The 26,085-nt window shown below is 40.5% G+C and overlaps 1 protein-coding gene across 1 annotated transcript; it reads right to left on the reverse strand.

Annotated features, from left to right (window-relative positions):
* Positions 1-913: 913 nt before the first annotated feature.
* has2 (hyaluronan synthase 2) lies at positions 914-24,572 on the reverse strand. Its single transcript, XM_019892983.1, has 4 exons — positions 23,985-24,572; positions 5,943-6,569; positions 2,690-2,791; positions 914-2,582 (listed from the first exon to the last, which is right to left on the reverse strand). The coding sequence occupies exons 2-4, from the start codon at positions 6,567-6,569 to the stop codon at positions 1,653-1,655; spliced, it is 1,659 nt and encodes a 552-aa protein (XP_019748542.1). The 5' UTR covers positions 23,985-24,572; the 3' UTR covers positions 914-1,652.
* Positions 24,573-26,085: the final 1,513 nt, after the last annotated feature.

Here is a 26,085-nt window from a genome sequence, read left to right on the forward strand (position 1 = left end):
ACTGGTTCATAGCAGTGATACATTTGAGCAGCATGGATATAAACAACTTTGTAAATTACAATGTACACACCAACAGTGTACATTCCTTGAACACTATTTGACCACTCACATATTTGGAGTGCTAGTTTTCCACCGGATATATGTGTTTTATTACCATTTGTGGTTTATTATTTTTATTTTGTTTTTATTAATATTTTATCCATTTCATTATTTTCCTCTAAATTGTTTTACATAAGTCCAGTAAATGAAGATAAGATCAGCGAAAACTGCCATGAATTTTATGCACTTTTAAGAAAAAAAGAAAACACGTATCAAGTATTATATTGTTATCTGCAGGCATGTGCATACATTTTCGAGGGTAGGTGCTCAAATCCTCAAAACAAGACACCCATCGGCAATAACTGAGATCAGGGGTCGGCACCACTGTATGTCCGACGGGAGGGTATTCGATCGGCGTGGGGAAATCAGTGACATTTGGCTCCTTACCTAATGAGGACTGATAGGAGAATTCGATCTATAAGCAGTGTCGATAATGGAGGCACTAAATTCTTATCAATTCCCATCTCTACTTCTATGTGGGACATCCAAAAACCTGTAATTGATTTGGAGAAAATATTTCTTTGGATTTCATTTCACATCAATTCTACATTGTTTACACAAGCGCAATTTACAACAAACAAATGGCAAGTGGTATTGAAGCTTTTTTTTCTCCAAGAATTGCGTGTTGAAAAAAGTAATAATATATAAATACAGCATACTTTACACTAAACAAATGCGGTCTTATCACAATAAAAAATTGTTTCAATAAAGCATTTACTTCAAACTCCTCAGGCAAACATGGGAAACTTTTACAGAACCGTCCCCATATGACTTGAAAACAATAAAAGAAAGAAAGCAGCATTCCATTGTATAGTTGTTTTTTTGTTTGTTTGTTTTTTTGCAATATTTTGTATTAAAAAATACCATCAAGGTACAGCAATATGGAACAACTACATAGAAGTGGATGACAAAAACGGTTCTACAAACCAAACTGAGTACTGTACAGTGGCACACAACTGATAGCAATATGTGCCGTTCACATTGCCAAGTTCAATGCTAATTGTGGAAGCAAGTAGACACACTAGAAAGCAATTGGTACTTTGCTATTTCACTTTTTCAGTTCAGGTAAACACAGATTTGCACAGTTATGCTCTGGAGTTTATCATGGTTAAGAAAACCTTAATGAGCAATCTCCAAAGTTTCATTGGGTGAGCTATGCTACACTTTGTGAAGCCCAGTGGAGATGACAAGTCTAAGAGGTAGCTGTCCGTACAAAGCCATACACGCTTCCTGCCAACTGAAAATGCTTCCTCTTGCCATACTCAGTCATCATGTCTCCTGAAAGCAAGCCTATACATGTTGTTCTTCGGATGAGCAAAAATCATTTAAAATAAATATAGGCAAGCTAACGGACACTATGGTCCCATGATTATGAATTCTATGGTGCTCCTGAAATTCTTGTATTCTTGTTATTCAAGTTTGAACATTTTGGTTTTGCCCATTGCAGTTCAACTCAACGCAAAAATCCAGAGAAGCTCATCTTAATCAGAACGTCTGTAAGAAGAGCATCAGTAAGGCATTTCAGTGGTACATGCTGAGTGTTGTCGGCAAAGTCAAACGTCCAGCACCATGTCATAGTGTGTTTCCTTCTTCCTTTTACCACACTTGTTTATGAGTACTGCGTACAAAGTCAGCAGTATCACCCAATAACTGGCATAGACGACCGCCCCAATGATCAGAATGAGCATTTCTGATTCAGGAAAGGGTTTTTTAGCCTGCAGGATCGTAGTGTAGATGAACCCAATGAAGAGGATGGTGAACCAAACTGATATTGGAATGAGACCAATGAAGTTCACCACAATTGTTTTCCTCCCGGAGGTCCCCCATCCAGATTTGTTGATTGTTGCGATAGCAAACATTTTGGCTGGCAACAGGCTTGACATGTACAGTACTGAATAAAAGGACATAAACACCATCACAATGTTGCCTCTGAGGCAGCTGGCGAATGTCGACTTGATCAGTGCCACTGCCTGGACAATCAGGAGAAACAACAAAATATTCCAAAGTCTTCCTTGGTAGAAGAGTTGGATCGCAGTGGCGATGAGAAAAAATGGGAAGAACCCAGTAATCACAGCCTCATAGGTCATCCAAAGATGATGTTTGTGGAACCACATGGAGTTGTAGAGCCATTCTCGGAAATACGACTTACTCCATCTCGTCTGCTGATTGAGCCACCGCAAGTATGTAATCGGTGTCTCTGTTAGGCACTTGGACCGTGCAGTGTACTTGGTTGCATACCCAAGGCTCAGAACTCTGTTCGTAAGATGGCGGTCATCCCCAAAACTGCAGTGGGATCCCATGAAGGTCTGATTGTACCAGTCCTCAAGGAACTCGTGCAGGAGTGAGTTTCGGTACATTCCTAATGGTCCACTGATACACTGCACGCAGCCAAAATAAGACTGGCAAGCCCGCTCAATGTTGAAGGCCATCCAGTACCGTACACTGCTCAGGAAGGAGATCCACGACTCATACTTGTTTAGAATCTAGGCAGAGATGTATGAGCAAACACAGAAAACAAGAAGGATGAGAATATCATCAAAACAATGACTGGTAGAAAGGTATGTTTAAAAGTGCAGTTTGGTTACCTTACCTGCACATCTCCTCCAACACCACCCACCATGGGGTCCTCTTCAAGAACCTTTACCATCTCCACCGATGATGCTGGATCCAGCATGGTGTCAGAGTCACACACCTGGGTTAAAAAAAAAAACAAAAACAACCATACACAATACATCATGGTACAGCCATGCTAAAGGTTTTGACCCGCTAGAATTATGATTAACAGCTTTTGGACTTTTTTTTTTGTACATGTTTTTATATCCCCATTTATCTTTTGTTCTCTTGTGGTCCAAAAGTCCGTTAGTGAATCAAACAAGGATATGAGAAACTTGCAGTGTACTGAAACTCAGAGAAGTTCTGCTAAGACAGAAAGTTAACCGTGCACCAGGGAGTAAACATAGCCTATGTCCAAACTCTATCTTTAAGATTACAGTGGCACCTTGGCTAATGAAATAATTTGTCCTGTGACCAAGCTCATGTCTCTTTTTTTTCTACCGGATCAATAGTCCCCATTTAAATGAACTGATATGCCATTAATTTGTTCCAGCAAACTCCAACATTTTTGTTACATATTTTATATATAGAAAGTAGCACTATATTCTATAAAAACATACAAACGACAATGAAAAGAAATTCAAAATTTAAAGTGCAGTCACTGTACATTAAGACAAGCTGAGTCACAACAACAGTAGCTGAAATGTTGTGCAGTGTGTGCATTTCAGGACATATGAGTGACGTCAGGAATGATGCCAGGTTAATCTTTATGTTAGCGTCGAATGGTGAGTTGTGTCTTATTGTGCTGGAGCTCCTTGTGAGTGTTTTCATTGTGCAGTTGTGTTTTGGTTCTCTGGTGGAGTGATAAAAGATGAGGGACAGAAAACCGCATCCACATGAGTACTGGGGGATTTCACGAATGTTCGTCATGTATTCAATCTGCAATTTATTAAGTCTGGTTGTGCAGAGACTATTTGTTAAACAAAGATGGTGCTCTATGACAACGATTACATTGTGTTTGTTTGATTTTACTGCTCAACAACCTGCTGAAATTGCATCAAAGACTTTTGCTCTCCTTTTTTTTCTCTCTCTAGTCAAGCTTATGTGAAGTTCTCTCATCAAAAAAAAAATCCACCTAGCCATGACTCGTAGCTCAAAAAAGTTGCAAAGTGGGGCAACGCTGTGTGTGTGTGTGTGTGTGTGTGTGTGTGTGTGTGTGTGTACATTTGTCAATTTTTAATACCTGAGCCATGTTTAGAACACCAACAGAATCGTACGTGATTCTTTTGTGAGTATTCGGCTTGCTGGCGTCATTACAATGCATTAAACTGGGTGTCATATTGTATTTTTGACCTGAATTGGACTCTCAGGTAATCCAAACCCAGAAAACTGATGAGCCATGATTGGTGACTGAGCCGTTCGGCACTGTGATGTCATTTTTAGTACTTGTAGACATAAAGTGGCAAAATGGTCGGCAACTGAGATGGCTACAAAGGGGTGGATTTTGCACCTTAAATCATAATCCCCAATCCACAAGCACAATATTAATCGGAATACAGTGGAGCCTTGAGTTACAAACGCCCCTATGTACGTGACATTTTCGCCCAAACATTACCTTTATTTACATGCTATTTTCGAGATGCGAACAATTTGGGCATGACAAGTGGATGGATCTATGTTCTTATCACACTGCATAAACATCATTGGCAACGTGCATTACGCATTGCTGTTATCTGAAAATTATCCCCTTAGGCTGAAGGCGTTGCATATGTAGGCGGAAGTTCCCCCTCCGTGTCCTTGAACATCCAATCACAATCTATTAGCGTAAAGGACATCCGAAAATCATTTCATTTTTGTAAAAAAAAAAAAAAAAAAGTCTATTTAGAGTTTGGGTGTTGTATATTTAAATAAGAGAACAAATAGTTAATTTTGGTGTAATTCACATCATATAGCCTTGCCCGCGTATTGCGGCAAGGGAGAAGTTCCAACTACATATAATGCATTCACCCAATCACAATGCCAATAGCGGCCGGGTTGAATGCTGTCCCATGCGTGTCCCATATTGACAGACATGTTGAAGTTTTGCCGAACAAGTAAATAAAGCGTGAAACAGTCAGAATGGAAAAGTGAAGCTGCTCAAGGGAGTGTTATTGGAAGCGCTTGTCATACAGGAGCAGAAAGATCTGTGCTCTTCGTCTCACGTTTTGGAACCAGGCAACGTGGTTTTTTTTTTGTTTTTTTTTTAAGACACATGGGAAAGCACTCGCTAGCATGAGCCAGGAAAAAACAAAAACTAAAAATGATCAAAAGAAATTTATGGAGTATTAATCTTTTAAATGACAATGTGATGAAAAAAAAGGACACATTTCCCTGAATTGGCATGCCAAAATCAATGAACGAATTAGGAAAGAAACAGACATAATATGAAACACCTGAATCAGATTTTCTCCATGTTAGTATGGAAGAAGACTATTTACTGGAGGAGCTGTAATCTTCTTCCCCTGTTCCTCTCTCTGGTAAAAATAACGAGCAATAAATAGTTATCCGTTTTTTTTTAAATATTCTATTTCTGATAAATGTGTGTTGTGACTTATTTCTATATTGCAGTTCATTTATTTTTAAACATAAAGTGGCTAAAAAAAGGTAAATATAACTTAATTTTGTATTTGGAACGGATACATTGCATATCCATTGATTTCAATCGGAAATATTACCTCGATTTATGAACATTTGAAGTTACAAATGAGCTCACAGAGGCATTTCAACAATTCATAACTTTAGGTTCCTATGTGCACATACCATGTTTATACTAATGGGAGCGCACAGAACATATGATTGTAGACATTTTTTTTACTTTCCCTTTAAGATACCTTACAGAAAACATCATAACTACAAGGTTTGAATCTTTGCAGCATCTCATAAAGTTGTAAATATTGTATTTTTTTACTTCCCCTTTAAGATACCTTACAGAAAACATCATAATTACAATCTTTGCAGCATCTCATAAAGTTGTAAATATTGTAACCTCATATTGCAGAACATAAAAATGTAAAAAGTGTCTTTTTTTTTCACCTGACTCCTCAAGTGGCATTTATTCAAATTAGCTCCCTAACCTACATTCTGTCATTGCCTTCTGGTGTCAATCATCCTTGTCTTTTCTATAATTCTAATTTCAGATGGACAATGACAAAAACAAGGTATATTATACAAGGAATACAGTAATCTGCTATATTATTGACTTTTTTTTTTTTTTTTTTTTTTGCCATTTCAGTGTAGTTTTACATTCTCACCTGGACATAGTCGACGCTCCTTCCAAGCGCTTTAAAGGCTGTGTACATGACTTCTCTCTTGCCTCCCCATTTCTGCATGATACACACACATTTGTTGTTTAGGACCAGTCTCGAGACTTGCTGAAGGCTCTCAGCATAGCTCTCATCTGTCTCTTCTGGCCCCCTGCTGTGAAAGTTACTCCTCCACACGTATGTGGCGACATTGTCCCATCCCATGATTTCTTTGAAAATGTCCATCATATACAAGTCGTCATCTGAGTTGCCGTCGACCACCAAGATGACTTTGATTCCGGGGTACGTCAGCCTCTTTACTGACACCAGGCATTTCCTCAGGTAGTTTGGGTCCTCTTGATATGCTGCAATGCATAGCGCTAAAGATTTATTCAGTTTAATTGGCGTCTCTAAGGACCGCTTCATATTTTGGTGTTCTAAGAGTGCAAAGATGCTCTGGATAAGGAGATGGATAACCAAGATGGCTCCATAAAGTCCAAAGGACAGATGATTGTGGGCTGTGGTGAAGAACTGGTAGCCCATGATGTATGCTGTGGAGATGCCCACCAGGAGTGAAACACCAAACATTGTGGTCCCAAATATCCGCAGATAGGTGAGGACTCGCTGACCACTCATCTGGGTTGGGATGGGGAGAGGGCAGGGGGGAAATGGAAATTAATTCATGATTGAACATTTAATAGGTTTTCGGCAAATAATATGCAGACATGTTATTTTGCTTCACTGTTTTGATACACCATTTAATTATTGGGAACTTAAGTCAACTTTATTTCTGTTGCTCTTTAACCACAACTGCAACTGTAACATTGATGTAGGTGACAGAAAAACATGAAAAAAAGAGTCCTGAAATATAAACAGACAATCTAAGAAAACGAAATAAAATCGTATTTTCTGTTTGAAATATACTTCAGCTTCCTTAACATTGGCATTTGGCATATAGGAGTTGCAGAGTTGTATTCCCTCTACTGGGATTGTAATCTCGAGATCACAGCGTGATTACTCACATTTGCTAGATGATTAGTTTAAATGTAAACAAACAACTGCAGCCAATAGTTTGCCCGTTGTCGAGGAACGCACATACTGAAGGATTTGTTAAGTTCTCCAGTCCCATTTCTCTTCTTCTCTCTCGCTTCACTTTACTCACCCAGATGACTTTGGGTGAGAGTAGTACCCCCTAGATTGGACATCTGCCATTAAGATGGCATGTGACACCCATCATCCTGTGCCACATCAACTCAACACAAAACCTCTCATAGTTATACTACACTAATTTAGGATACTTGTGCATCGGAAGATTTTGAGATTTGGAAAACTGTCATCTCACACACACATCTCACAGCCTATTCTCAGGTTAAAACCATTTTGCAGGGTCACTATTTACAAAACTACAACTATATTCTTTGGCCATTTTTTTTCCGACAGTGAATTTTTTTTCTCATTATGCTGAGTCGTGTTTCCCCTTTGTTCCTGCCCCTCTCATGTTTGCAATGTTTCCTGTTTTGTTCGAGCTCATTTATTTGTTGTTGGTTGTGTCATGCAAAGACTGAAAGACTCGTGATAATATTGATAATATCAAATACGTTTGATGTCGCAAGGTCGATCGAGGTAAGACTGACCTAAAACAGCTAAGATTACCACCTTACACTAAACGATCGAGATGACTGGAGCATGCTGCTGTGACTCCAGTAAAAATCTCAAACTTTCAGTTTTTAGTCGGAGACTGTGAAAATACGCCCGGCATTAGACAGACAAACGCCATTCAGACTCACATTTTATCCTATGGACAATTTGGAGTTTTCATTTCACCCCAGAAACATGTTTTTGAAATATGGAAGGAAGCCAGACTAACTACTTAAGACAGAGAATCACAGGAAGGTCGGAGTTGAGTTTTAAACCCAGAACCTCTCCACTCTTACATGGAAATGCTATTCACTTATGTTAATATGGAGAGATCAGAATTTCTTTTCTTCTTTTTTTCAACCCTAAAATATACACTGTAAATAACAAAGAATTTAAAATCAGATTTACTGGCCAAGCATGTAAAACTCACAAGGAATTTACATTCCCAGTTACAACCTGTTCAGAGGAACATACACAAAACAATGACCAAAAGAGGGAGACAGAATGGGAAGCCTGGCGGTTCGCTGTTGAGCGCTCAGACAGATTCCAAGTAAGGAATCCCCCCTGCCCCCCCAAAAAATGTTTCTATTAATGCTGTCCATAATGTCTACTTAAATGTTGGGCAGTTGGATGCAACCAGTTGTTCCAAGTCTCTTGTTGTGTACACATGACAGGACGGACTTCTTGACTCAATTAACAACAAACGTGGAACATTTAGGTTCCATGTCCTTTGTGAAAATGTTTTTTTTATTTTGGTCCAATTATTTTCAATGAAGAGACAAACATCAAATACATAAATGTCTGATTTAGTGCTGTTTGCCAATCAAATTAATTGCTTTTTTTAAAAACAAGTCTGCTTTTTTTTTTTCATCTCCACTGTAACTGACAGATTTGTATGAACGTGCTCTTCTCGCAGTGCTCTTTCCAGCAGTTATTATGTTGCTACTTCCATCTGTTTGGCAGATCAACGGAGACCCACTCAGCGTGGCTCAGCGCAGAGCGGACCACCCTGTGATGTCATCTGTTTATATCTCCGTGGGAAGAAAAAGACAAGTATGTTTCAGTTTTCTCGTGCTGCTTATGCGCGCACTTGCAGTGAAAGTATCATAAAATGTACTGGATAATATCAAGCTAAAGTACGTCATGAAAGTGGGGTAAACAAAATGATATTAAACATCTTAAATAATTTCAGAAATGTGTGCGACCCCATGATGAAGAACAGTCCTTCAAACACCTATTCAACATGCATGCACACGCAAACACACACACAAACACACACACAGTCACGCATGCACGCGCACGCGCACGCACACAGACGCACGCACACGCACGCACGCACACACACACACACACACACACACACACACACACTCACTAAATGTCTGGTTGCAATCTCTGGATCCCATGACAGGTGCTCAGTCTAACATATTATTATTATTATTGTTATTATTGTTATTATCCATCCATTATGTGAACTATTTATCTTAATGAATCTTTGGGCAGTAGCTGTGGTACACCCTGAACCGGTTGCCAGCCAATCGTATGGCACACAGAGACGAACAACCATCCGCGCTCACATTCACACCGAGGGACAATTTTGAGTGTTCCATTAACCTGCCATGCATGTTTTTGGACTGTGGGAGGAAACCAAAGTACCTGCAGAAAACCCACACAGACACAGGGAGAACATGCGGACTCCACACAGGAAAGCCAGTGCCGGAATCGAGCCCTGACGCGCTAACCAATCAAACATCGGGCTGCCATTAATGACTATGATTATGATTATTGTTATTACTTTTCTTCAACAGCATCTATCCATCCATTGTCCATGATATTTATGCTGTTTTTAAAAATGGTTTTGCTCGGTCTGTTGCTTCTGTTTGAAAGCATTTTAGATTTTTTTTCTTGGTATCTTTCAGTGTTTCCACTGAGGGAGCCCTACAGCAAATTGTGATGGGCCGTGGCCATGCCCCCTCCCCCCTCCCACATCGCTTAGTGTTGGTGTCCTGTGGCAGAGGTCTGCTTCTGGTGCAGATGACTCACAGACATCCCTACCTCAACACAGACAGGCTTACCTCAATGGGTGAGCCAGACCCTCTTATTTAACATCTGTGATCTTTCCCCCTCTTCCTCTAAGAGACTGGAATTTACAACGTGAACCATATTTTCTTTTTTCTTCCAGTACATAAAGTTACCACGGTCAACATCCCACCCCATCACTTTTTACAACATAAGATATCTCAAAAAAAGATATAATTTACTGTACCAACAAGAAAGTTATTCAGATGAGGATTGTATAGCCATCGAAATAGACCACCCACAGCAGTGCAGAAGGTGATATTTGGAGTTACTAACACATTACCGAAATACACACAAAAGATGAAGGGAGGGGTGAAATGATGGTGACAGAAGAGGGTATTCCAACGCTGATTGACAGAAAAGAACAATACAGCAAGCCCCTAAAGCATGTGTCAACTCTCAACGCTCGGGGGACAAATCTGGCCCGCCACATCATTTTATGTGGCCCGCGTAAACGAATTACCGGTATGTGCTTTTTTGCTAAAATGCCAAACTTGAAAATTGTCTTCACTTTTAGAAACGTTGAACTCCTGCAAGCATTTTTGTTCCCAAATCCTCATTTTACTATTAATGCAATAATATTTGAACTGTCATTTTTACTGGCAATTAATTTCAAAATAAGTTATTCAGCAATTTGTTGTGTTTATAGCTGCCGTCAGCCTGAAACCTCCCATGTCAACATTTGGACTTTTTTTTTTTTTTTTATTTACAAATGTATATTATTGGGCAGTCCACATGCGTGATTGTTTTACAGCAGTGGTACTTAACCTTTTTAGAGGTACCGAACCCAACCAGTTAATATGCACATTCACCGAACCCTTCATGAGTGAAAATAAAAAAATATATATTTTTTTATAAATTCAAGATACAAAAAAACGCATTTATTAAAAACAGAAAAAAAGTAGTATTTCAAGAGATACGGTTTTTCTTGTTTGCTTGTTTTTAATTGTACGACGTACTATCACGACAGTCACACGTTGATGACTAAGCAAACTAAATTTCTCACAGTACTGATTGGACAAGCAATGTCATGTGATCATCTGCAGCCAGTGATGGCCAAGCGGGCGTGTCATAACTAATTAACTTGTTGAGTCGAGTGTGTCTTCTCCTCCATGGCAGAGGCTCCGTCGAACCCCTGAGACCGACTCACCGAACCCCTGTGGTTCAATCGAACCCAGGTTAAGAACCACTGGTTTTACAGTAATTACAAAGTATTGACCAAACTGAAGTGGTGAAAATGGCTTGCTGTCTTTGACCATGCAACAAAAATAAAACACACACACACACACACACACACACACACACACACACACACACACACACACACACACACACAACAAAAATGAGTGTGACACCCCTGCTCTAGCCTTAAGTGAGCTGTTAGACACTAAAAAAGGAGTGAGAAGGCAGATAACCAGCAACAAAGTCCAAAAAGCTCTTGGCCCTAAAATAATGCCTTGTTCATTGCATTATTGGATGGGAAGGCCCCAAGCAGTGTAGCAGGCCTTCTCTGGCACGTGGACAGGCTATTAGTGTCAGACTTTCTTTTACAAGATGCCTTTATGCACACACTCTATTCATGCTTGCTGAAGACAAATGCACATATAAAAGCTCATTGGAACAGAGCTTTTTTTGTATGCTGATGTAAATATACACATATCACCCTAGAGCACCTTCAGTTTTTGTGTGTTAGCTTCAGTTGTATGTGAACAATGTTTTATAAGACAATTAGGGAAGAATAAACCCCTTTACCCTTTATTTTTGGCTCAGCTTTCAGTGAAACCAGCCACTTGGAGGAAACACACCCATCAAAATCGTCCTACATAATTGAAACATAACAATGGTGATAAATGTTAGCCGTAGTCACTAGAATAAGTCAAGAAACAAGTTTCATCTTCTGATAACACCAGGACAGCTTCCCATATTACTGACAAAGACACATTGACACATTAGTGGTCCAGTTCACCTCCCCAGTTGGTTTTTGAACTGCAGGAAATCCTGATGCAAACCACCGCAAATGCGTGGATGCCATGCAAACTTACAGGGTCAAATAAACAAATATTGTTGCTCCGTGACGTTCTTGTTTATTTATGATTCGCACTTCACATCCATGAAATGCCTGTTGATGATTTTCTTGAGGAAAAAAAGGTGTTAAATTCCATTTCTTTAGCACAGACATTCACAATTTGCTGCAGTGCCTCTAAACGGGGTGGCAAAGTGGAAGGTGTCAAACTTTTAGGATATGTGTGAATTCAGTAATATGGCAAGGATGACACTCTTCAAACTTGTAACGTGTAAAGAGTCTTTGTTCTTTGTAGCACGCCAGAAGCCCTTTTAGTCTATGATCCAAACCAGTTGGCCCGTTGTGGAAGGTCCCGCAAACAGCAGACAAAAGGTGAGTCGTTACAGTTCGTCTAAAGTTGGCCAAAGTTTCTGTGATGTAAAATGGGTACAATCTGACAGTGACAGTGTGCATCAGTGCATGAAGAGAATCTCACACAAGGTGGCTCTTCGTCATAGACAGCATGAATGTGCACATTGAAGTGGGCGTCAATACATGTTGATGATACCATCACATTTTAACGTTTGGTTTTAAAATTTGGCACTTGAAAATGTCACGAGCATGTGTTTGACGCATTTCGCCATGTCATTCTGATGTCACTTAGTCCATTGAGTAAAACTCCCTTTGGCTCCATTTCACACAAGGTCACAAGAGAAAACTTTGTATGGGTGGAGAGTGGGTTTGGGTTTGAGATGAATGAAAAAAAACCGAATAACTGGATCAATGTTAAAAGTGGACTAGAGAAGACTGTGCTGGCTGTTTAAAATAATATTTCTCAGCCAGGCAACATAATGACCACTTGATGTGTTTGGAGAGGAAGAGGCCTTGACCTGTACAAATTGGTCACTGGCGAAATGGTGCGGCTTTGAATACCCGCTAAGCTGGAGAAAATATCAAGCATCCAACTGGATAGAAAATGTCAAAAAGCTTCTCGTTGGCAGGGCCCAGGGGTGGTTGAGATCCCCATGGAGTTCTTAAAGGCTCTCGCTGTTGTGGGGCTGTCCTGGGTGACACGCCGCTGCAACATCGTGTATGCGCTGGGAACAGTGCTTCTGGACACTCAGATTGGGGTGGTGGTCTCCTGTTTTAAGGGGTACTGGAGTCTGTGCTCCAACTACCGAGGGATCACACCCCTCATCATCTCTGTTAAGGTGTACTCGGGAGTACGAGAAAGTAGCGTCCATCGGAAAGTCAAATCTCAGATTCAGGAGGAGTGTTATGGTTTCATCAAGGATGCATAAGGGATTCAAGGCAGACACAGATGCAATCCATCGTACAGCAGATGTCACCACCTGCTCCAAATCACCCCTCCACCTCCAGTCACAGCATGATCGTCTCACCAGCTGCTGCTTTGCCTTTTCTTTGGGAACCGCTCCTGTCGCTCCTCCTTGATAGGTCCCACAGCCCTTCACAAGCTTCACGTCCTACCGCCCTCAGCCTACCGACAACCCCTGTGCCCTTCATCTAAGCTCTGTCTTTGCCCCCCATGCTTCTCTCTTGCCCTAGTTTTTCACATTCTCCTTCTATTTTACCACGCTGTTTTTTTAGACTCTGATTTTTCTGATTGTGAACATAGAACAAGGGCCATGATTCTGTACATGACTTTTATGGACAAAATTTCAAAGTGCAGCCTTTGCATTGAGGGGGGGCAGGTTTCTTGAATTAAGTATTGGGTCTCTGCTTTTGTAGATGAAGTAGTTCTGTTGGCTTCATCAAGCCACGCCCTCCAACTCTTATTGGAATGGGTCATAGATGAGTGTGAAGCAATTGGGATGAGAATGAGAACCTCCAAATTTGAGACCATGATCCTCAACCAGGAAAAAGTGGAGTGTCCTCTCCAGGTCAGGGATAAGACCCTGCCGCAAGTGGAGGAATTCAAGTATCTTGTCTTGTTCACAAGTGAGGGGAGGATGGAGCGGGAAAACGACAGGTGGATCAATGCCACATCAGCAGTGATGCGGACTCTGTATCGTCTATTTTAGTGACGAAGGAGCTGGCCCGAAAAGCAAAGCCGTTGATTTACTGGTCGATCTATGTTCCTGCCTTCACCTATGGTAATGAGCTCTTGGTCGTGACCGAAAGAACAAGATTGCGGATACAAGCAGCCAAAATGAGTTTCCTCCGGACGGTTTGAAGGCTCTTCCTTAGAGATAGGGTGAGAAGATTGGTATCCGGGAAATGCTCAGAGAACAGTTGCTGCTCCTCCACATCGAAAGGAGCTAGATGAGATGGCTCGGGCATCTGCTTATGCTACCCCCTATATAACTCCCTGGTGAGGTATTATGCACCTGTGTTCTGGGATGACCCAGGACTAGCTGGCCTGGAAATGCCTCGGGATCCTCTTTGAGAGAGCTGGGCAAAGTAGCTCGGGAGAGGGACGTCTGGGCTTCCCTGCTAAAGCTATTGCCCCAGATAAGCAGAAGAAAAAAAATTGCCATTAAGCTCCTTGTTAGAGAACAGCAACTTGTGCAAAAAGTAGTAAAACATTTAACAGTTGGACATGTGCCCTCAAAAGTTGAAAGAATGTCACATTAAGTTCACCTGTAAAGGTTTGAATGCATTTTAGGCTTGTCCTGAAATTTCACCTGAAAGCCAAATATCCCCAACTTTTTCTGAGTAGTATTTGTCCTTTTGGGGGAATGGAATCAGAGATCACACAGAACCGATACATTTGTGTTACTGTTCTTGTATTGTGAAACACTCGGTAGAACTCACACTTTGCAAGCAAGCACAAAATATTTTAATATGGATCACAACCAATCTGCACACATGGCTACTAGCCTCTTGCCTAAAACTGATTTTTTTACATTCGAACAGAATTATGTTGGAACTTTAGGGATACAGTATGGCTAATCCTGCAATGATCCAACAAAAATGGGGTGAAGAAAAATCCTTATTCACACCTTTATTCAGATCTCCACTTAAGACTCAATTTACACTACATGATTTACGTACATGTCCCTTTCACCCCCCTCCAATGTGGCCCAGTCTGGATAGGATATGCAAGTGAAAAAAGCCATGGAATTGGATTGCCTCCAAAACAAGCCTTGCTCATATGCGAATAAAAATCTGACATGAGTCTGATAGCTGCCAATGTGATAAATCAGGGAAAAACACTGTAACTGTGGGGCTGTGTGAGTCATTGAATGCACATGTTAATCGTACAACCAAGCAAATAAAAACGATATAGACACAAAAGCCAAAATTCGGTATTGAAGACCTGCGGAGTGAGTCCAGCCGTAATGTTGTGGTTTATGTCGAAGCATATGTTTTTGTTTTTTTTTCTTCTTCAGAATCTTGTTCACGGACAACCAAATAGCGGTGAAACTTAGTCTTCTATTATGATGCAATCGAGTATTGAAAAAGGATCTTTCAGTGCTCGGTGTTGAAAAGAAAGAGGGGCGGTTTATCAAAAATGCCACATGCAAGCCACTAGCTTTCCTTCCATGCACGCATGCTTGCTTACAACTATGAGGTTACAATATGCTGTTGTGAGCAACATGGAACCACTCCCTTACATGATTGGAATCAGGCTGACTGGAGCGCAACTGGCAGACCTACAAGGCAATTGTTATACGCACAAATTAATCAGATTACTGACAGTTCGGTCTCTGTGTTTTTACAGTCCTCTATGAAGTCCCAGTTCAAATGCATTGGAATAAGTTTGATTTTTGGTCAGGCCAAATTATGTCCGCCTTTGAATGCTAGATCGAGAAGGCGCTCCTCTGAGGTCATTTTGCCATGGGGGTTCACCTAGGAAGAGTGGCTTGTTGCTAACTGGAAAAAGATAATTGAATTATTATTGTATGAATTAAGTTCCAAACAGAATATCATCATGATGTAGGATTAAACCAATACATGCAGTACAGCTTTATATGTTGAGGATGGTCTTCATATTGATATTTACTATTTTTCATTTGGGTCACGAGTCATAAAGGGGTCCGACGTTTGCAACAGTCCCATCAAACAACATTTCAAGGTTATGCACGGTGCTCAATGAACTTGTCTTCACAGCAGCACACTTGGATATCATTGTATTTAGTGTTTGTCACTGGATTATTTTAAGACTCGTACACTCAAAGACAATCTGTCTGTTTTTGTCCATATTTTGCCCCTTTCTGACAAAGGACATCAAAAGACAGACATATTATGTCTGAAAAGATTGTTTTCTAAGATTAAATTTTGGTCTGAGGTATGCTAAGAGTGGATTTGTCCTGCTAATAAGGTCAGAAAAGGGTGGGGCTGACAATTTTCTACATTATGAGTTTTTAATTATATCTTCCTGCCAAATCACACTGGAAACTATGTGTGTCTTGTTTTGTTGGATCTGACTGCAGCGTTTGATACGGTGGACCACAGTATTCTGTTGGCTCCTTTGCAGCACCAGCTGGGCATTATTTGTTAGCACTCTGGAGTGGTTTAGATCCTATTTGTCAGACAGATGTTTTTGTGTTAGCCTCGGTTGCTCTGAGTCCTCTGGTCCCCAATTGATTTATATATATATATATATTTCTTCTTTAATACATGTAAATGTATTAAATGTTACAACATGATGGATTTGACTGGAAAAATCCCTTCATTTGAATGGAACATTGCATTTTACAACATATCCATTTCAAGTCATCATTATGGCAACTTTCATTGATGTGTTTTGAAGGAGGGAGAATAAAAAGGCAGTGATTCCAAAAGGAGATGGCCAGCTACAATGTTAATTAAACATACAATAAGATGATTTATGTAGCGCTTCAACAACAGCTGCAGCTGTAACAAAGTGCTTTACAAAACTGTTAACATAAAATAAAATAATAAACACAACACCTCATAAAAATGCTCCGTGCTGACCTTCCTCTCTCCTCATCCTCAACTCCACACGCCATCCATCCATCCGCACCAACGCAAAATCATCATCTCAAAAATAAAAAAAGTGAGAAAGTGTTTTGGAGTTTGTTTGGCGATGATGATCCTGCACCCTTTTTTTTTTTTTTGCCCATATGCGACACATATCGGATTTTATTCATGCAGTGTGAAGAAAACAGTACACTTATTTTCAAATCCAATCTTTCATATTTAGACGTAAATCTGATATATATGTGAGGCCTCTTAAGTATTAATGTCCGACGCACACATCCAAGCCAGAAGTCATCAAAAGTCCAATATGCACTCGTGCGGACGCTGAAGAGTGCTTGGGAGGGGGACTACTGACAATCACTCGTCAATCTCCAAAGTTGTGTTGAGTAACAGTGTGGTTTTTAAATTTGACTTTAATTTATTCAACCGTCCATTATCAGAACCACTTTAACTTCATGAGGGTCACGGGAGCTTAATATGAATCCCACTTTAAATTGACATATGTGGTGATAGTAGTAATTCAGCAGCGCAGGGGATTCAGTTATTATGTACAGCAATGACATGACATCATCTTAAGTAGAAATCTCCATGAAATGAGGTCAGGGAGCGCCGCTTCATTTCCCACCAAAATGTCGATGTCCTCCCACCTCCCTACTCTGGCGATATGAGATGATAAAAAGACGAGGCCTTTCATGTGGAACCATATTCATTTCAATGTGCCATATTACGTCTTTTTTTTTGTTTGTTTGTTTGTTTGTTTATGTTTTGTGCGCATGCGTCTCACATTTGCTATCACATTTTGTTTTTATAATGTGAATGCGCACATAAAAAAATTGGATTGAACTAAATATCTGATATGGACATCACACCCTGCAATGTGAACGTTGCATGAGGGGAGGGCAGTGGTTCTTAATCTGGGTTAGATCGAACCCTAGGGGTTCGGTGAAACAGTCTCAGGGGTTCAACAGAGCCTCTGCCATGGAGGTGAAGACACGCCTGACTCAACATGTCAATTAGTTATAACACGCCCGCTTGGCCATCACCGGCTGGTACATTCTGTGCACAGTTAAAAAACTTACACTTTATAATTATACTAATTGTGTTTACATTTTTTCTGTTTTTAATGAATGTGTTTTTTAATGTCTTAAATTTGTAAAAAATTTAACTCATTATTTTTCACTAGTGAAGGGTTCGGTGAATGAGCAGATGAACCGGTTGGGTTCGATACTTCTAACAAGGTTAAGAACCACTGGGGGAGGGATATAGACATTAAAAAAAGGACGGGGGCAAAAAGAGAGATTGGTAGAGTTGAGTGAATTTATTTTCAGTTGGGGCACAGCAGTGAGCAAGTGAACTGTGGTCAACTCTCACAGTATGTGTTCTGGCTGACAGATCAGCTGACAATGCCATTTTCATACTGCAACTTGCGTGATGTTCATAGGCACATCAGTGGCACAACGAAAATGCGTCAATTGATTAACCTGTGTCTTTCAGACAGAAATGCGCATTAATATGCTAGTTGCAGCTAGCACTAATCAAATAATTAATTAAAGTACAACCATTTCCCTTGGTTTTCACTATGTACTGTTTCGGAAAAAGATATGACAAGTTAAAATTAAAGGGGCGTTCCAGTTTTCAAAATGCTTGCAAGATTTGAATGTAGTCTCACTTGACTCCTCCCTCCCCACCTTGAGTCTCTGACCAAAGCAATGCCCCTCACTAGCATCAATGTGCACAAGAAATGCACTGCAGGAAGGTGCATGTTATCAATTTGTTTTTAGCTACGGCTGCTACATCTCAAGCATGACTTATTCATGATCGACTGTGTTGTTATCACCCTTCTTAGTCTTAAGAGCTGTCCAATTGCTTCTTTTTAATTTTATTTACTCACCGCAAGTAAATAATCTGGCCAAAGAAACCGAGGCTGCACGTGAACCTGCGTGCACATGGCAACACCGCAGCAACAGCCTTCGGTCTCTGATAGGCTATTCTTGTTACAGCAGGACACGTTTTAAAACACAAAAATATAATAACATTATTTTGATAGGCCACTAGTGCAGAATGACAATAATTCCTTGCTGATGAACATGACTGACATTCTCTTTCATCCATCCATCCATCCATTTTCCGATCCGTTTATCCTCAGACGGGTCGCGGGGGGTGCTGGAGCCTATCCCAGCTGTCTTCGGGCAGTTGGCGGGGGACACCCTGAACTGGTTGCCAGCCAATCGCAGGGCACACAGAGACGAACAACCATCCGCGCTCACACTCACGCCTAGGGACAATTTTGAGTGTTCAATCAGCCTTCCATGCTTGATTTTGGAATGTGGGAGGAAACCCGAGTACCAAAAAAGCCATGCAGGCCCGGGGAGAACATGCAAACTTCACACAGGCAGGCCGGAGCTGGAATTGAACCCGGTACCTCCGCACTGTGACACACTAACCACTAGCTCACCGGGTTGCCCTAAAAGTTAAGTATGTTCTTTGCACATGCCTTGACCAAGAATTACTGCGGCCACAATGCAGGGTACCAACCACTACACCAGTGTTTTTCAAACACCAGTGTTTTTCAAACCCACACTGATGTGCTGCGAGACATTGTCATGTGTGCCGTGGTAAAATATCCAATTTGTATGCCTGTGCGGTCTATCGCCCAGAAAGTAATTGTTTGTTTGTTTGTTTGTTTGTTTGTTTGTTTGTTTGTTTATTGAACATAAAGCATATACAGTAATAATTTGACAGAAAATAAGGTAAATAAAAGAGTAAAGAGGAAAGAGAAATTAGTCATCATTCAACACAGTTATTATGTTCAAGGGAGTAGGAAGATGTAAAGAACTTATCTAGTCCTACCCCGTGTTATATGTTTATATCTATTGAATCATTTTTATATCAATCAGAAAAGAAACAAAGTAAGAAGAAAGAAGTTTCCATTAAGGCTCATACTTTACCCTTAACCGTGATATTTTTATACTTTTGGTTTGTATCGGGAATTTATACATACACACCCTGGCACTCTTGTGTTAATTTTCTCTTGTATTCATAATGCATATTTCAATACCTTTCTCTCTTTATCAACCTAGTTCTGCTACATGCTAATCATGTAGTACCCTCCCATACCGCTAGGGAGCAGCAACAGCTAGCCAATTGCCTTGTGTTTCGACCACTAGAGACAAGCGTGTGCCGCATGAATGCAAGACGACAGTGAAACAATAAATATGAAAGATTATAAAACATTTTTTCTTTGTGTTCATTTGATTCCAATTCAAGCTGTTGTAAAGTCATTCTTCAATGTTAAAAATGGTTATAGTAACAATGTAACGTTAAGCGTTTTTTTCACATTTTCAGCTAGTGGTGTGCCGCGAGATTTTTTTCAATGAAAGAAGTGTGTCTTGGCTCAAAAAAGTTTGAAAAACACTGCACTAAACGATCACAGCCTCATTCTATTTCAGCAAAGCTTTAAATGATCTGTTTCATGGCTCCAACATGGGTCTCTCTTATGCCCCACTGACAGTTGTCCTATCTGCACTGTTATCATGTATCTCCTTGTAAAGCAACTGTTTCCTGACTACATGGTTGAAAATTCTATTTATATATCCTGTATTATCACGCAGGTAAAGAGGTAACAGATACTTAAGTCACAATCAGTCAAGACAAGATATAAATAGCAGCATTTAAAACGTTTGTTTTCAATCTCAAGTTTATTTTTTACAGGAACAACAACAATCTTAAAAAGCACCAGTGTCAGCTGTTGGGTGATTTAATTTTCAGAGGTGGCAGTAAGGCATACAAGTACATCTGTTGAAAGTCCCAAGTCAAGTCTGTATATTTTTTTCATACTGTTTATTTGAGTGGCACACTGTTAATGTGGTGATAAATACTTTAATATGCTGAATGTGGGAGTAAACATGTGTAATCATCAAATTTTAAAACTACACATATTGTTGCGGTTGCCACTCTGTTGCCCAGATCTAATTTGTGTGTGTAGACATATGAATGAAAGGCATTCACTTTGTGGACTTTGTTGGTTGACCTTTTTGAAGGTGAGTGAATTTCACATGCATTAGTTTACACCGCTGTTTTAAACTGAAAACTTTCCAAGATTGCAGTGTCTATGGTGTGTAATATATTGTTTTCTTGGCTTCTCAATTAAATGCAGAACCGACATGAAGTATTTGACCAGTGATTGGTGAACTAAACTGTCGAGCTAGCATAGCTACCTTAAGTTCACAAAGCTCTCATGCGTTAGACAGATGAATGGAAATATTGTCGTTTGAAGATGGTGTTGTCTTTTGTTTTCGAGATTCAAACCTAGCTGTTGTCTTTTTACGGGTTTCATCAAAACAATCATCCCTGAATCCCAACACGTCTCCACACCTCTTCCTCTCCACAGTTGGCTGCTAGCAACATATCGCTTCACTTTTTTTTTACATTTCGACATTGACGTATGTAATTCGTTGCATAGGAGCTACTTTCACTTGACTTTGTTATTAAATAGAGGGCACGGGGGAGAATGGGGATGACTATGCGAACACAAACGTCACAGTCAAAACAAACTGTTCGGTCAGTTTGCACAAGCCATCCCATATTGAGTTGCATTACTTCGCTATAATTAAATGTTCACAATCAAATCTTTGCTGCTCCCAAATCAATGTTGACATTGCTAGCTACACTGTGACTTAGCTTACCGATCTGTGGGTTTTGTAATGATGGATGATGTTAGGTGTTGTGGTTATGTACTCATTATGTGTGGTGCTAACCATGCGTTTTGCCATCCTATTTTTGCAGTCATCAACAAAATAATCCATCCAACCAACCATTTTCGAATCCGCTTATTCTCACAAGGGTCACGGGTGTGCTGGAACCCATCACAGCTGTCTTTGGGCAATAGGTGGGGTACACCCTGAACTGGTTTGCCAGCCAATCGCAGAGGGCGCACACTCACACCAAAGGACAATTTAGAATGCTCAATCAGCCTGTCATGCATGTTTTTGGAAATGTGGGAGGAAACCGGAATACCCGGAGAAAACCCACAGGGAGAACATGCAAACTCCATACAGGAAGGCCGCAGCCGGAACCGAACCCTGCACCTCTGCACTGCGAAGCTGACGTGCTAACGAGTTGAACACCGTGCTGACCTAAATAATCCATTAATTCAAATTAATGATCCTCTGAGTTTCTTCCATTTCTGTTGAGGTCGTACACCAACAAGTGACGCTGACTGGGTTGTCAGTTTGGCCTGAAACAAAAACCCTCAAGTTTCTTTCTGTCTTGCTTTCCTTCCTAAAAAGGCAAACTGCGTTAAAATGTAAATTTCAAACTATAAACAAGGTGACTTGTAAAGTCATGTAGTTCAAGTCGAGTTAATTCAATACCAAATCCCAAGTCAAGTCATTCTCAAGTTTTTGGCAAGCGAGTCGCCAGTCCTAAATATAGCACCTCGAGTCTGACTCGAGTCAAGTCAATTGACATAAGTTCCCCATCTCTGGTCAGTTTACATTACACTGTCACTCTTGGACATCAGTGCCGTCAATCAGTAGAAGTCCCCATGTCACTCAGAATGAGGTCGTGGACAGCTCAGACACAACCTTGCTCACATCACATTTCCACTATTCCTGTCTGGCTGCAATTACAGTTTTGTGCTACTTTAACTTGGAAAAAAAAAACGTAATGAAAAAAATAATAAATACTGTTTTGACGCAAAATAGATGAGGTAGGTGGTGATGTATGTTTGGGAGGGATTCAAGGCGCTCCCTTCTAGCTTCATTACTTGTAATTTAAAAACCCTGAGGCCTATGCAATGAAGGACCCTGCACGGGCTAATGGCACGTGAGTGTTGGGAGCCCTAATGGGGACCAGTCATGGAATGCCTTCCTTTCTTGAATAGCAAACTGCTTTCTGCTCGATTTGGATGCACATCCTGTAACGCAGATGAGCTGAGTGTTTGACTGTGAAACAAGACGTCTTATAACGCTTTGTGGCACCACCTTCCTTGTTCAGCATACAAAGACACATCTGTAGTACATTACTCCAAATGTACATGAGAAAGTCCTCACTGTACCACTAATTTAGAGACTCATTGGAGGGCTGACATTATTGAGACAATATATTAGATCACAAAAGTGAACAAAAGGCATGTGCATGCTTTAAGAAAGACTCAGGCATAATGAGCTCAGGCCAGTATAATGTGATATGCTAAGAGATGATGAATGGATTTAACGTGTTTCCTAATTACTATGTTACCAATAGAGTAGATAGTGGGAGTGTTTATTGAATGGGATTTGGTTGAATGTGGTTCTGTGCACACAGAAGAACTGCATAATTACATCTTTATCATTGTTCTAATGTGCTTCAACTACAATACAGAGGTTCTCTTGGCATTGTATTTTATATAAAGTACCAATCAAAGGTTTGGAAACACCCTCAAATCCAGTGTTGTTTCATTATTTAAAATAATTCCTTTGTCTTCAATCCATACTTCATCATACAAGTAATATTGATGGAATTCTTTGGTAAACCAACAAATGTTTGATAATTATTTGAGGTAGGCACCGTTTGTTGTGTTTATTCTTAATATATTACGGGTTGTAGTACAAAAGTTTAAATGACTGGGAGAGATCAACATATGTGTTTCACTGTTGTACACTGCAATGGCAATAGTGATTGATCACGGTGTTAAATTGTAGTTGTACTGGAAGGGTTACATTTGTCATCTATAGTAAACTTGAACAAGGCTTTTATGTAACGATACCGTTGCCTACATCTACGCAATTCACATTGATTCTCTGAAGAGAATCAGTGGCTAAACTATTCTGCCTCAAAAATGAAGGGAGCACTTAAACAGCGTATGTAACTCCAAGTGTTCCATTTATTTTTGAGCAGTTTACATGTGCATTGTTAAATAATTTCTATGTCATAAAGCTCGGTGTGATTTCCATAAAAATGATCCTGTTTCGGGTCGAACTACGCGCCCCGCGAATGACGTAAACTGAACCCAAACGAAGCATTCCCATTGGTGCACACTTCTAAATGAATGACGTATGACGCTGACGTCTTCGACCAAATGTTGCATCTCGGCTCTGGTTTGAATTATCGGTTCAGCCGTGTGTGGTTTTACATGAATGAAAAGAGTCATCTACACGTGCACGTTTTATGCGGTCACTAGACTGCATCAAGCCATTTATGTGCCAAACATTCGTCGCGCGTTGGAGAAAAAGCAATGAAGCAATAACGCCTTCATTTAAGTGTAGAAGGAATCAGAAATACGCTTTTACGCACGTGTGCTCTCTCAGTCTGCGTGCAAAAAATGGCATAGCCCACAAACTTGAAACATATCAACCTATACGGACTGAAATATTCTCATTTAATACGAAATAACTGCCGACGCGCGGCAGACTTGACTGAGAGTCTGTGGTGATGCCACCTACCTTGAGGCAGCCGACGTCTGCTCACTGGTCCTCGGTAGAAAGATGCGGTCAACACCGCTGCTTGCGGTACAGCTCCAGTGTGAGGGAAAGTTTCGATTGTTAGATTGTCGATGTTTCACAGGGCACTTGCGTGTCTGCCATGAAGCCTCTCAATGTGATGATATAAAAAAAAAGTCGACGAAAGAAAAAAAAGTAACAGTGGCGTTTCCTCAGACGTCGATGCTCAAGAAAAATGACCAATTTGTTCTTGTGCCTCACTATCATGGCACCACATGCCTCTTGTATAAATAAATCTGTCAGTCAACTTCGGCATGAATGTAAAAAGGTATGCCCAAAAAAAATGACGGAATGAAAATGATAAATATTATTCTCCATCAACGTGTTCATGCACGGTTGAAAAACCTTTTTAAAAAGTGGCCATCAGCTTTGACAGCGTCACATAAAAAAAATTCAGCAATCATTCTAGAACTCAAAGTTGTACTTGTGAGTCTTTTGGGGCATTAATGTGAGGATAGCCTGCCCCAGCATCCAAGTCTCACAAAGAAGAGAGGTGGCCACAAGTCATTGCTGCTGTTTCAGCTGTCCCAAAGCCCCTTTACCGGCTTGCACCAGGTTGGCGTGTTGTTTTAATAGGAGGGGGAGTTTTGGGGAGTTGTGGCTGGGGTTGGGGGTTGGGGTGATGACGAGCAGGATGAGGAGGAGAGGAAAGAGAGGCGGGGGTGATGGGGGACCCAGACATTCAAGCTCAGAGGAAAAGAGGAGGGGTGTCTGCGTCTCCATCAGAGTGGAGCAGGACAGTGACTTCGTAGTTTTTTTCTTCTTTGAATGATTCACTTAATAATAAATGGTATGTATTCTGACGGTGTCCAAATGCGATTATCGAGTTTCAGTCTGATGGATTATACAGTATAGTACTTGGCATTAAAATTGATGCTTGAGATGACAGACTTTGTTAAATGTTCAGAAGTACTACACGGACCACCAGCTGGATGGGGGGATGAAACAGTACAGTCATCTGGGTAAGAAATGCAGCTGGAGTTGTGCAGCTGCAATAGGGCTCTTTTGCTGGTGCAGTTACAAGATTCGATCAGCAGGCAGTGCTGAAATACGCTCCCTTGATGGCAAGACTCAGTCATAAAACAGCTTACTGTAACTGGGAGGCAGTCACTGATGCTATAGTTTGGGACGTTTATCAAGCAAAAGACAACAACAACAATGGTGTAATATTTGAACACAATTGAGATAGAAATTATGTGGGTTCAATAAGATGACTACATGAACTAAACAATTTGACGCTGAAGCCAATGTGAAAGTTGAAGCAAAAATTGATATATTTAAAACTACAACCAAATCACTTTTAACAATTATGATTAGCGTTAGTTTTTGTTTGGTGTCAAACTGCACCCTATCAAGCTGACAGTTTGTCCTAATATTTTGGTCCTTGACTTGCTAAGGTTGATGAACATGTTGCATGATAGATTTCAAGCTGGGTTAGCATGGTGAAATGGTTAGCATATCTGCTTCTGATCTTCTGGGTTTGTTTTTAGTATCTGGCCTTCTGTTCTCCCCAGTACTTGCACTTTTTTCCTGGTGATTTGTTATTTGTCCATCTGTAGTTATTTGTCTACATGGCCAGGGATGATGTATTGCCTCACTCATTTTTATGACTTAATGTCCTGAGTGTTGGACACTCATGGGCTGATTGGATGAACTGAGAGACAGCTATTATGTCTCTCTCTGTCTCTCTGTCTCTCTCTCTCTTTCTCTCTCTCTCTTTCTCTCTCCTTTTCTACTCTCTAACTCAACCAGCCATGGCAGACGGCTGCCCACGTTGAGTCGGCTCGACGTTTCTTCCCATCAGTGAATGTTACCTTGCCTCTTTTGCCAAATGTTCGCTCGTGGTTTTCAGTTGGTGCTCAGTTAGTCTTGAAATAAGTGAGAAGTGTGACATTTGACCTGCTCCATGTGTAAAGTGCCCTGAGGTAACGAATGCTGTTTGAAGATGAATTCTGATGAACTACCCCTGCGCAATCAATAGAGGTCTTTCTTGGGTCGGTCCTGATGAGAGCACAAAGATAACGACAAATAGTCTTTATGAGTG

This window comes from Hippocampus comes, unplaced genomic scaffold (assembly GCF_001891065.2).
Source record: "Hippocampus comes isolate QL1 unplaced genomic scaffold, H_comes_QL1_v1.1 scaffold94, whole genome shotgun sequence".
Lineage (NCBI taxonomy): Eukaryota > Metazoa > Chordata > Actinopteri > Syngnathiformes > Syngnathidae > Hippocampus > Hippocampus comes.

Bases quoted from the DNA above. Each gene is read 5' to 3' on its own strand.
- has2 (XM_019892983.1), bottom strand. From the start codon at position 6,569: ATGAGTGGTCAGCGAGTCCTCACCTATCTGCGGATATTTGGGACCACA. The intron at 2,792-5,942 runs GTGAGAATGTAA...TTTTTAACCCAG, and splicing joins GGAGCGTCGACTATGTCCAG to GTGTGTGACTCTGACACCAT. The intron at 2,583-2,689 runs GTAAGGTAACCA...ATCTCTGCCTAG, and splicing joins GTGTTGGAGGAGATGTGCAG to ATTCTAAACAAGTATGAGTC.